The 12500-nt window shown below is 40.5% G+C and overlaps 1 protein-coding gene across 5 annotated transcripts in view; it reads left to right on the forward strand.

The window, feature by feature from the left end:
* Window positions 1-5408: 5408 nt before the first annotated feature.
* lysmd2 (LysM, putative peptidoglycan-binding, domain containing 2) overlaps window positions 5409-12500 on the forward strand; it is a 17981-nt gene continuing 10889 nt past the window's right edge. For 2 of the 5 annotated variants that reach the window (XR_003410396.3, XR_003410397.3), the window contains exons 1-3: window positions 5409-5903; window positions 6630-6946; window positions 10170-10268. Coding sequence is in view for 3 of the 5 variants with exons in the window: in XM_027006676.3 (XP_026862477.2) it covers window positions 5658-5903; window positions 6630-6946 (563 nt within the window). In the remaining 2 variants the exon portion in view is untranslated. The remainder of the gene's footprint in view (window positions 5904-6629; window positions 6947-10169; window positions 10269-12500) is intronic. The other 3 variants (XM_027006676.3, XM_027006675.3, XM_027006674.3) reach the window with 3 other exon arrangements.

Below are 12500 nucleotides of genomic sequence, written 5' to 3' on the forward strand. Positions count from 1 at the left end.
GAACTCAGTACAGGCCTCTGCTTACCTCCAGAGACTGCTCAGCACGGAACATCGGGCCTGTGGAAACACTGGCTATCAAATCCGGTGGTGCACTGGGACAAATGACCGTCATTATTTAGGACAGTCCAGGTAGACCTGCTGGATGGTCCTGGTATGTGGTATGTATGTGTTGTTACAGAGCAGTTTCCTACAACAGATAATAAGATTACCCAGCAGGATGTGCTGGAAGCCATGTGAGTTCTGTGTGTGTTTGATGAACACATTTGACAATAGTAAGCAAGCACGTGAATAAAACAAGGTATGTGTATTTTATTTTGAGCTTTTTGTCGCAATAAAATATCTGCTTCCAATCGGTAGGAAACATGTCAAACAGAGAATGACTCTTAATTAAATTTTTTTTAAGCTCTCATTCATCTTTTGTCATTGTGGATATGACAAAATACACCAAAAATACAAAGGAGACTTAAAATAGTCCATAGTAGACATGAAAAATAGGTCTACTTGTAGGTCTGCTTGTTAACTTCTAGATTCTTAAATAATATGATACAGATACCACTAGATTTCATGTGCATTTATTCCTAAATGATCTTTACCTGAAAATGATGACTAAGGAAGAAGAACCTTGGGGTTGCTCTTCCGCTTCCATATTACTTAAATGCATGATCGCCATCTACAGTCTGGTAGGAGAAGTAGCCTGTAGTATTTAAGATAAACCTGCAAGGGTCACTATAAGTCTAATTATTTTGGGGTTGGAACAAATTAGGAGTTAGCTAGGACTATTCATGTTTACACTAATTGGATCCTTGAGAGTCTTTTAACTGTTAAAATCCTATTTATAACTAAAAAATTAAAACATAATAATCATAAATATATAAGTATTAACTAAGCATAAATATCCACATGTTATCTGTGAAGTTATATTGATTATATTATATGATGTGGTCCTAATTTGTAACTGCACTGTACAAGACATTCTGTTGGGGTGTGAAAGGCACCATTTCCATAGGTGATATGAGAAAACATGGATGTGCACTGGCAGTACTGAACACAAACAGGGCTGTGCATTGTAGTACTGAACACAAACAGGGATGCTCACTGTGGTACTGAACACAAACTACATCATAGTGAGGTGATGACTGGGGGTGGGAGTGTTGGTCTTTGGGGGAGAATGGATGGAGGATACCAGCCTCTGGAACAAAAGAGTGATACAGCTCTTCTCTATCATCTCACCATCATCTTTCCCTTTCTCTCTCTCTCAGTTTGGGTCTGTTTTCAATCTCTATCTTCACTCCTGACTGCTCGTTTCACCTTTCCTCCTCTATTTCAGTCTGTGTGCATTGTAATAAAAAGGCCTAAGTACATGTGTTAGGTGGCCTCATTATCCAGCACTAATTTTATTTGTTCCTGCCTTGCCTCACAGTCATAATAAAGAGAACTGACCTTCATATTCACATCAGAGACAAGAGACATCCACATGGATGGGCCTCATCACACTGCCCATTCATCATAAGTATTTGAAAGGTTCTGCCTAATTAATACTCACCTCCACTTTTTTAGGTACATGCAGATGTGCAGTTATAGTATGTTGACCATCTGTAGACGTCCAATGGCTCATCATTAGCAGTCAGTTTCTGAGCACTGGACTGCTGTTGGGAGGGTAAACCACTAAATCTAGTAGTGCCACAGGTGTTTGTAAAAATTCCAGCAACAGTATTGTGCATGATGCACAAGCACCTTGATCATCAGATATAAGCAGAGAGCCCTTGTCATTTTGAATTTTAATTTTAAAGGTGTCCTTTAATATTTTGAACATTAATTTTTTTTTTTTTAACTGTTTATAGTGCCATTAATGAGAAAATGGTTAAATGAGTTTGTGTATCCTGTAGCTATGGGCCCAGAACCTTCAAAGCAGAGTTAGATTTAGGGGTTTGGGGATAGATGTTGGAGGTAAGGGTTAGGGGTTAAGGGCTTGGGGTTTTGGGTTAGGGTTTTGTGGTTAGGGATTCAGGGTTTCGGGTTAGGGGTTAGGGTTAACTGGTTGTGGAATAACCATTCATTTCACGTTCACCATTCTGTCCTTAACTGAACGTAACCATGACATAAAACCTCTGAATTAATTCCAGTTTTACAAAATTAAACAAACACTGAAAAGTCCGGAATCTTAACACGTTGCTCTCCAAATCACATATCAACCGTATACATGCTGTATACATGATTTGCAAATTTATATATTTGGGTTATTCTACAACCCTCCCATGTTGTCCACAATTTTGGTGGAATCCTTTTGGGATCTCCATAACATTTCATGCTTTTGGCCGATCATCAACACCAAAGATGCTGAGACTCTAGTAGCCACATCCATCACCTCACGTTTATGTCATTGCAATACTCTTTATTGGCCTACATAAACAACCTTCACTAGATAACAATAAGCCAAAAACTCAGTCCTCACTCTCTTGAAATGTTCAGGGCCCCATGTATCAAAAGAATCATATCAGAACATCTTAAATGAGAGAATGTTCAGTGTGGCACTTACTTTACCCATTTAATATTGGTCTTTGTGTTGCAACACTTTTATAATTCTGGATTCAGATCACACCACTCTAATCCTCCATAAACTACACTCTCTACCTGTTATTTTCTAGATTCAGTGAAAAAAAAAAAAAAAAAAAAAGAAGCTTTTCACAATTTATAAAGCTCTTCATGGACTTGCAGCTCAATACTTCACTGAGTTATTACATTAGTGCATCCATGCCCAGGGCCTCTTTATCCAGTCCACTGTCTGTCCCCTCATTCCTAAGTCTAATGAACCAAACACTGGAATTCATCCCCAATGTCTACATTACATTTAAATGTTTAAATAAAAAATAAAAATGGATTTTTACCTAGTGGTATCTTCGTTACTTCCCTGTTCACACTCACAATGTGTGTATGAACAAACTATTTTCCCTGTACACTAATTGTCTTATTTTGGTCTGTCCCTAGTTATATGCGTATCACGTATCTTACGACTTTTGCTCTGTATCTGTTCAATTGTTTATCTGAAGAAACATTTAGTCAGAGAAAGGCTCTGTGTAAATAAAACTTGTTGTTATTGTTGTCATCCTTTGATTTTTTTTTTTAATTACTTGATGAATTCATATATTTTTAGCCAACAATGAATGTAAGACATAAGACCAGGTGACTATGAGTTTAGTATCTGACAGGTATAACTTGAATTTTTTTTTCAAGAATCTCTCAAAAACAAACAAACAATAGAAACAAAATACATCTAACAGGTAATTGCAGTCTCCTATGTCGCGTCCAGCAGTGTGATGAAAATAACCGCATGCTCTTAATCACTGAAGCGTTCCCCTGTTAAAGTGATCACCATCGTAAAATACGACAGCAAAGGTACCAGGAAGGCATTAATTTAAAAAACAGTGGAAATTGGAGTGGAAAATGAACGATGTTATGAATAGGCATTCACCTTTGGACAGGTGATTTTCTCTGTGCAAACAGCTGTATTCGATTTGGGCTCGGTTGACAGGCTTATTGTGTGAAGGGTACTTCCTTTTCAAACCCATAAAGAACTTTAAATTCAATGTATTTCGTGACCCTATATTTACATACATATTACCATACAGAATTACACACAAATCATATTTCGGATAAAAAATAACGTGTCATCTATGCAGTACGACCATGACATTTTTTTCCTGCGATATAACAAGCACCTGCTTTGACAGTCGCACTCCTGACCTCGTAATGACGGCAATGAATGTCATTTCCCTGGATCAAAACCTGTCTATCTCAAATGTGCATTACTGCACGTTCATAGCCTTTCCCCTTTCCGTCTTACGTGTATGTGTGTATTAATGAGCTGATATCCATAGCAAATGTCACACACGCTCATCGCAAAACATTGCGGACACATTCGTCAGGAGGTAGCAGATAAATAAAACAAGATTCTATACCGATTCCTCCCCGGGCTGGAGCGCCGGTCTCGGTAGCGCGGTTACGCGTTTTAGCGGACAATAGCAGACTCCACAGCGTCTTTCTCGGGTTACGGTGGGTGACGTTAACCGCACCTGCCTGCACTATTCGTTCTGGTTTCACTGCGCATTCACTGTGAGCGTCACATCACGCTTGTAAAATTTTGCAGGCCTTCGTGCACAGTACCCTTCACGAGAAGTGGGGCAGCGAAGACAAAATGTTTTTGTTGCTGTACAGCGAGCCTAAATGCTATGTGGTTGTTTTCCGTATTTTTGGCAATATAGCCCTGATCAGTTTGATGGTCTGTTAATCCTGACTGGCATCTGGACTCACCGTTTAGCACCGTTTAGTGTTTCAGTTCCTCAAACACACTTTCTTCGATTTTTAAATCCTTGAAAATTGGCTGATTTGAATTGTGTAATTTTGGCCAGGGAAAATGGTACTGTGCTGCTACCAATGTCTACCAAAACTAACAGTGCTGAGTTTCGCCTGATCCCTCCAGTCTTCTGGCCTGCTCACATCTGTTCCTCCTCTAAAGCACCAGTTACCATGGCGCTGTAACCATGCGGCAGATGATATGGAAACATGCGCACAACTGTTTCCTTTTTATCTACAAAGGGAAGTGTGTAAGCATGAGTGTGTGTGGGGTGTGTTTACCATTTGAACATCGTTTATGGGAAACTGCTTACAAATGAGAACAATTTTGTCTCATGTAGACCATGATTTACGCAGAGTAAGGTTGCCTTTCATTATGCTGGAAAATGAATCAAATTATAAAATGCTTATAACATTAAAAAGGTAAATAACACTACCTTAATTACATTTGAATATTAATCAGTTTCCCCTTTTGTAGAATTTATTAGGAGCTTAAATTTAGTATTGGTGAAAACTTTAAAAATAATTTTAATAGGTTATAGCAGTATTCTACTCTTGACTGGAGCTGTTCATTATGGAATGTGTGTGCTCGTGATCCTCGTGAGGCGTCTTGCCTGATAATGAAATTCCACACTGGAATTCCAAAGAGAGACGACGGAGTCTTAGCGGGAGACTGGCATGTGACCTGGGATATTACATGATATAGTTACTGCTCTATAATCTCTCTTTTCTGCTCTAACACAATATGCCCTACTTTTAAAAGCCTTTTTCAAATACCACTGCAAAGAGTCTCTAATTTTGTTGAACTCGTTTAAGTTAGCCTGCCTTAAGTAAATATTCATACACACTTGCTGTAATAACGTGGTTTTAATTATCCATATTTTGACAGCGTCTACATTCACGCTTACAGTTCCAAAAAGTTCCCAAGCGAACCCTCTGCATGCTGCCAAAGCGGCAGATTCCTGGGAGTGTCAATATACCCATCTCTTCTACGCCCGTATCGTGTTTCATCGTGTTCACAGCGCCACACACACACACACACACACACACACACACACACACACACACACACACACACACACACACACACACACACACACACACACACACACACACACACACACACACACACAGAGAGACAGCTAGTACAATTGGTCCCGGAATTGTTTATCCGAGCAATTTCCTCGGTGTTATGGAGCTGAAATTTGCTGAAGCGTGACGCATGAGCCATGCATCTTCGCAGAACACCAGTAGTACTCAGCTGAATGTGATATACTACAACAGTGTAGATTTACAGAAAAAAAAAGATGGCGGAGTTCTCCCCAGTCCTGTCTCTTAGGGACGGAGGCGGACGGTTTGGACAGCCGTTGTTTCCGAGATCCCGGTCTGGTTCGGAGTCAGAGAGTGAACTGTCACAGAGCTTGGCACGAACCAAGACCCGCTCCTATGGAAGTACCGCCAGCGTTACGGCAACTATAGGGGAGAAGTACATTGAGCATCGGGTAGCGGACGGCGATACCCTGCAAGGAATAGCCCTCAAATATGGTGTCACGGTAAGACCCTCCCCTAGTTTAATTCAAACACACAAAAGGAACTCGTGTATTGCACTGTACAGATTTATGTCTGGTGACGTCTGTGTTCTTGGCTATCACATGCAAATATTTGCATGTCGCCTGTTAAATTAGCTCCTGCAACATTGTCGCTGCAGGCTAGTCAGCTGTTAAGATTTTACGTCACGTTCTGTCCTTAATGTCCGCAATGATTTTTTTTGGCAGCTGTAAGCATTTTATATGCCTAATTTGCAGTAATGCTCCATGAGAGAGTGTTTTTGGTCCAGAGAGCGAATGTCCTGTGTTTCTAGCTCATCGTGCATGGAACAAAAACACATCTGAACACGTCATGAAACGTATAGGACGAACCAGTAAGGTTTCTCTTCAGGAGACTGTATTTTAACATAGAATGTGAACTGGGGTGTAGCAATGAAACGTTCGGGACTGGCTGTCAATCTGGACCTGTCCAGCCCCTCTGTCTGCATCCGTAAAAATTAACTGCTCCGGGACACAGCTCGGCAGTTTTCCGTTTCTTGTGTTCCACACGTGACTCAGGATATTAGAGCTATGACACTTCTGGCTACATAAGCAGGCGTATTAAAGCACAGAGGAAACACAAAATTTTGCCACTTGTCTAGGCCACAGTAAATCTGGCCTTACTGAGTCAAAACACCTAAATCTGTCTGCAGTGGTGTAGTAAGTCCCATGTGTTTGTGTGCCCCCCCCCAGATGGAACAGATCAAGAGAGCAAACAAGCTCTTCAGCAATGACTGTATTTTCCTGCGGCATAGTCTTAACATCCCCGTGCAGCTGGAGAAACCGTCTCTCTTTAACGGACTGTCTTTGGAATCGCCAGATGCCTGCGTGGTCCTGGAGTTGCCTTCACCCTCCCCCTCACCGCCGGGTGCCGAAGCCGCGTCCCCAGACCCTCCTACACGGCCCCCTCCGCCCGATGAGCTCTCTGCTAAAGACTATTTACAAATGCTAGATGTACAGATCAACCGCTCCAAGCAGGCCGCCAGAAAGCTTAAGGAAGAAGGTGGCAGGTAAGATGGAAAATGTTGAGAGGTTTGAGGTTTTGCCATCCAAGTGTTTCTCTGCCTACAGGCCCTCATCATGTGGTGTAGGCATGTAATCACAGAAAATCGCAGTATTTGTTGTCAGATATTTATTATTGTTTCAGTAAACGAACTTAAACACCTGAATAGTAAGATGTGATGTGCTTTAGTTTGAAGCTTCAGTTTGCCGTTCTGTAGATAGGGTGGTAGTTAGGGTAACTAGATAGGGTTGCAGTTAGGGAAACTCTATAGATAGGGTTGTAGTTAGGGTAACTCTGTAGATTGGGGATAGTTAGTGTAACTCTGGAGATAGGGTTGTAGTTAGGGTAACTCTGTAGATTGGGGATAGTTAGTGTAACTCTGGAGATAGGGTTCTAGTTAGGGTAACCCTAACCCTGTAGATATTGCCCGCCACAAAAATGAGTTTGTAGCAGTATAGTGTAGCAGTGTAATAGTGTGTAATAGTATGTAGCAGAGTAATAGTGTAGTAATGTGTAGTAGTAGTATGTAGTAGTGTGTAGCAGCATAGTGTGTAATAGTGTAGTAGTGCATAGTAGTGTAGTTGCGTAATAGTGTAGTAGTGTTGTAGTACTGTGTAGTAGTGTGTAGTAGTGTTGGAGTGTAGTAGTTTGTAGTAGTGTGTAGTAGTGTTGTAGTGTAGTAATGTGTAGTAGTATAGTAGTGTGTAGTAGTATAGTAGTGTGTAGTAGTGTAGTAGTGTGTAGTAGTGTTGGAGTGCGTAGTAGTGTAGTACTGTGTAGTAGTATAGTACTGTGTAGTACTGTGTAGTAGTGTAGTAGTGTGTAGTAGTGTTGGAGTGTAGTAGTGTGTAGTAGTGTTGTAGTGTAGTAATGTGTAGTAGTATAGTAGTGTGTAGTAGTAAAGTAGTGTGTAGTAGTGTAGTACTGTGTAGTAGTATATTACTGTGTAGTAGTATAGTAGTGTGTAGTAGTATAGTACTGTGTAGTAGTGTGTAGTAGTGTTGTAGTGTAGTAATGTGTAGTAGTATAGTAGTGTGTAGCCTCCTCCATGACACTGACGAAGTTTTTTTCCTCGTTTTTTTTTTCTTCTCATCGGTGGAATTTTCCATATGCTACGTCAGATGCTGAATGCATGTGTGTGTGTGTGTGTGTGTGTAATAGAGGAAGAGTGTGGTAGCCAGACTCTGGAAAAAAAAGTCTTATCTTCTAGAAGGTGGATTCATCAATCAGTCATTCACTTCATGTCAAGGGCGTAATGGATTCATCTCTAAGATGATTTCCTATCTGTCACAATAGCATCTGGATCTTCAGACAGGGAGAAAGAAAGCTTCACTGTTAGCATGCTGCTAATGTGTTCTGCTAGCGTACCCTAATGTCACATTTCTTCTATTTTTTGAATGGATACAAATCTAGAATAAGAACTGAAGAGTGTTCATCTGGGAATGGGCATAGAGCATTTATATACAGCATTGTTTTATGCTTTGCCTGTTGTAACAGTCATTACCTAAATTTTGCCATTACCTCACGGGGTGAGTCAGTAATGCATAAGCCGGGATGAAATGCAAATGTTAAATAAATGAGTTTTCCAGGAGTAGGGTTAAGAACAGTGCATATATCCTACTCTAAACCTACTCATAACCTACTCATGTGCCTAGTCCTAACCTTAATATAACCATATATAACAATATAACCTTAATATAACCATATCTAACCATATAACCTTAATATAAACACATCACCTATAGGATCGGCTCACAGACGCTGTATACACCCACACACACACACACACACACACACATAGACAGAGAGCGACTAAGAAACAGCAACTCACTTTAAAATGTCACAACTTCTGTCTCAGACCAGCCTCCTGCAAAATACATTCCCCATAATGCCCCTGCTCATTCCCTAACCCCTCCTTATTAGTTTCACTTGTGTCTATTTATCCCCCATATCTTTCCCTATAAATATTCCCTTCCTCTTTGTCTTTGAAAAGTCTCCTTTTGCCCTGTGTTTTGTTTCGGAGCAATTGTACCTGTTTTGGCTTTGTGTTGGCCTTATGCCTTTCTGACTGGTTTATCCCATTATTTTATTTGTTTCTTTGGATTGACTTCTGTTTTGTTACTGACCTTCGCCTGTTTTTTGACTCACCTGCACTGTCCTTTGAAAATTAAAGCCACCACACAAACACCACATAACCTACCCCTCTAACTACCCCTACCCCAACCTAAACACACCAAATAACCTACCCCTCCAACTACCCCTACCCCTAACCTAAACACCCTACGTAACCTACCCCTCCACCTACCCCTACCCCTAACCTAAACACACCACATAACCTAGCCCTCTACATACCCCTACCCCTAACCTAAACACCCTACATATCCTACCCCTCCACGTACACCTACCCCTGTCCCTAACCTGAACACACAACATAACCTACCCTTGCACCCACACCTATGCTTAACCTTTGGGGCTGCACCCTTATGTCTTAACCCAGTATTTATGACTTACTGGTTGAACTGGATTTGTCATTTTTCCTTGGGTTGTTGTGACTGTTGTCTGTGGAATTTAGGCCGCATGTGTGAACTCTCTTCACTTTGGGTGTGTGTGTGTGTGAGTGTATGTCCCAGTTTCACTCACTCTCTTCCTTTTCCCCTTTAGTGCTTCATTGCCTGTCTCTTTGCTTTGATCTCTTGGTATTGAACTGTGCATTTCTGTCCCTTATTTCTCTGCAGTATGGTCTAGTCTCCTGTCTGTCTGGTATTAGACGAGTGTCTGATTGCCAGCCTGGATTCACACTAAGTCAGGCCATAGACCATGCCTTCTGCGCTTAGCCCAGGAGTCAATGACTCAAGAGGACAGCAGATATTTCATAGCAGGAATCTGGCATTCTAGGCAATTTTCCTGAGAGAGTACAGCTGAGGAATATCAAGTACTGAATACTATATGTGTTATTAACCTAAATTCTGTGGTAACCAGGCATTTACCTTAATGGCATAAACACTATATAGCCAAGAGTATGTGGCACTCGTCCATCACACTGTATGGTCAAGATTATGTGGACACCTGTCCATCACACTTACACGAGCCCATGGACATTAATGTGGAGTTGCCCCCCCTCCACCCTTTGTATCAGTTACAGCCTCCACTCTTCTGGGAAGAATGTATTTATATAAATATTATTTTGCCTTTTCACGTTGTTTTTTTGCATCACATTGGGTGTGTAACAGCCTTTAGGCAGATCTGCTGGAGGAAGAGCTGATCCCGACTGGAGTCGTCTGGTGCTACCTACGATCGCCTTTAATGGCTGTGTTTGTGTGCACCAAAGAGTACGTTCATTTAAGATGTCATTCTTGACTTTACCTTTCATTATGCTAGGACAATAGTTGATGCTCACTTAACTAGCTTGATGTTAATTTTATAGCTAGTTGATGTTAGCATATTAACATCTAACTGCTAGCATTAGCATTAGCTTTGTTAGCTATACTATCTACAAGCTTGCATTTATGGAGGCATAATAATGAATAATGTTACTTGTTGGTATTTAAATGTTCAGCTCAGTTTATGTGCTAACACGTGCTCCAGCGTGTGTTTGTTTGCTATTATAGCCACGTGGCTCATAGAAGTAACATATGGATAGAACATGTGACTTAAAGACACACAATTCTGTATGTACAATATCTAACATTTGTACATGACTACAGACACACAGTTGTATGCATCAGGCTGCTTATAGGCACAGTTTCTTTTTAGTGTAAATGCTTGGTTTCTCAGTCAAATTAGGAAAGCTATCTGGCTACTGAACTGGTGGTCATTTTGATAAATCATCCTCCCTATTTGCTATTCTGTGGGTATCTGGGATAGTTTCTGGGATAGTTCTTCTGTTGCTAGGGTGTGTTTGCACATATAACTGAAAAGGCTACAGCAAGATGTGCCGCCTAGATGAAATAGCACGTTATATTATATATACAATACATACTGTGACATCTGAGAAACACACGAAGGCATCGCCGGGGAACCATGACGCTAGGAAGAGGAAACCATGACATTGAATGTACTGTTGCCTCTTAAGTTTAATGTAGTTTTTTATTTATTTAGATTTTCTTTAAAATAACTGTATAAATACAAATAATTGCTGTGACATACCTTTTGAACTAGTTAATATTAAAACAGGAAAGTGTATTTTCACTTGTGAATGTAAAATTCTAGTTTTGCTAGTTAAAGAGTGAGTAATATAATATAATATAATATACTAACACTAATATAACACTATAACACTAATATAATATAATAACACTATAACACTAATATAATATAGTGTGTTTCATACATTTATTTAGTGCAAAAAAAAAAAAGGTTAGGGTGAGGGTTGTGGTTAGGGTATGTCTTTATGGGCTTCACATTTTGCACAGGGTTAGGGATAGGGTTAGTCTTTATGGACTAGGTTTAAGGTTAGTCTTTATGGGCCTTCCTATGTGCAGCACAAACGAGCACAAAGTTCAAAACATGTAGCATTAATATTACCCTTCACTGGAACTAAGGGGTCTAACCTTTACCCTGAAAAACATCCGCCAGACTTTACTGTTTACTGTTTACTGTTCACTATGCTTTCCTGTAGGTAGAGTTCTCATGGCACCTGTAAAATCCAGATTAGTCCATCAAATCAAAGCAAAGCAAAACAAATCACTTTTATTGTCAAGTCACCTTAACACAGGTGTGAATTATATGCACATTAACATGCACCCTATTTCACTGTTTCCAAGTGCAACCGATAAATATATAAGCTATGAAATATACAGATACATATTTGCATTATAATATAGGCATTTATATTTCCATATAGAGAGGATAAAATATTTACTCTGTTCAAGTGTACAACATGTGAATGGAAATGTACAATGTAACGACTGCTATCATAATGGCAGCCCCATATCAACACCATAACAGCAGTAGCATTCTAACATAATCTGAATCTCTCATAAAATGCCTTAAGTGTGACTCCATAACATGCCCCAGGCCAACACCATGCCCCGCCCCCTGAGTACCACAAGTGTTCCGCTTATAAAGCAGAAGTCCTGCCTTCTGCTTCTCATTGGTGGGACACGGTCACATTCCGCAGATGGAACACATCCACTGGTAAATATGTCTTAAGAAGAAATGTAGATCATCTGCAGCAGGATATAGCACAAAAAAATAAAGGAAAGAGAAGAACCGATAGAAAAACACAAACGTGTCCACCTGTCACATAAAACAGGGTGTGATCAGTTGAAGATGCTACGATGTCCAGGATGTATTGTACTATACATGAGCCAGTATGGAGGTGAGTGGGATGAAAGGTCTGTGGTGGTGGACAGTGCAGTGAGCTGCATAGTTACAGTTCTAGAAGATAAAGTGCAGAGCGAGGGAGTGGTGTGGATTGTCTGTAGAGACCATGATGATGGTGATTCGGGTGAGATGTGTAAGTGTGAGTGACAGGCCACTGGCCACTACTGGATGTTCAGCAGCCTGAAGACCTGGGGGATGAAACTCTCTCGGAACCGGCTGGTTCTGGACTTGATGCT

This window comes from Electrophorus electricus, chromosome 6 (genome assembly GCF_041902795.1).
Source record: "Electrophorus electricus isolate QZ-2024a chromosome 6, ASM4190279v1, whole genome shotgun sequence".
Classification (NCBI taxonomy): Eukaryota; Metazoa; Chordata; class Actinopteri; order Gymnotiformes; family Gymnotidae; genus Electrophorus; species Electrophorus electricus.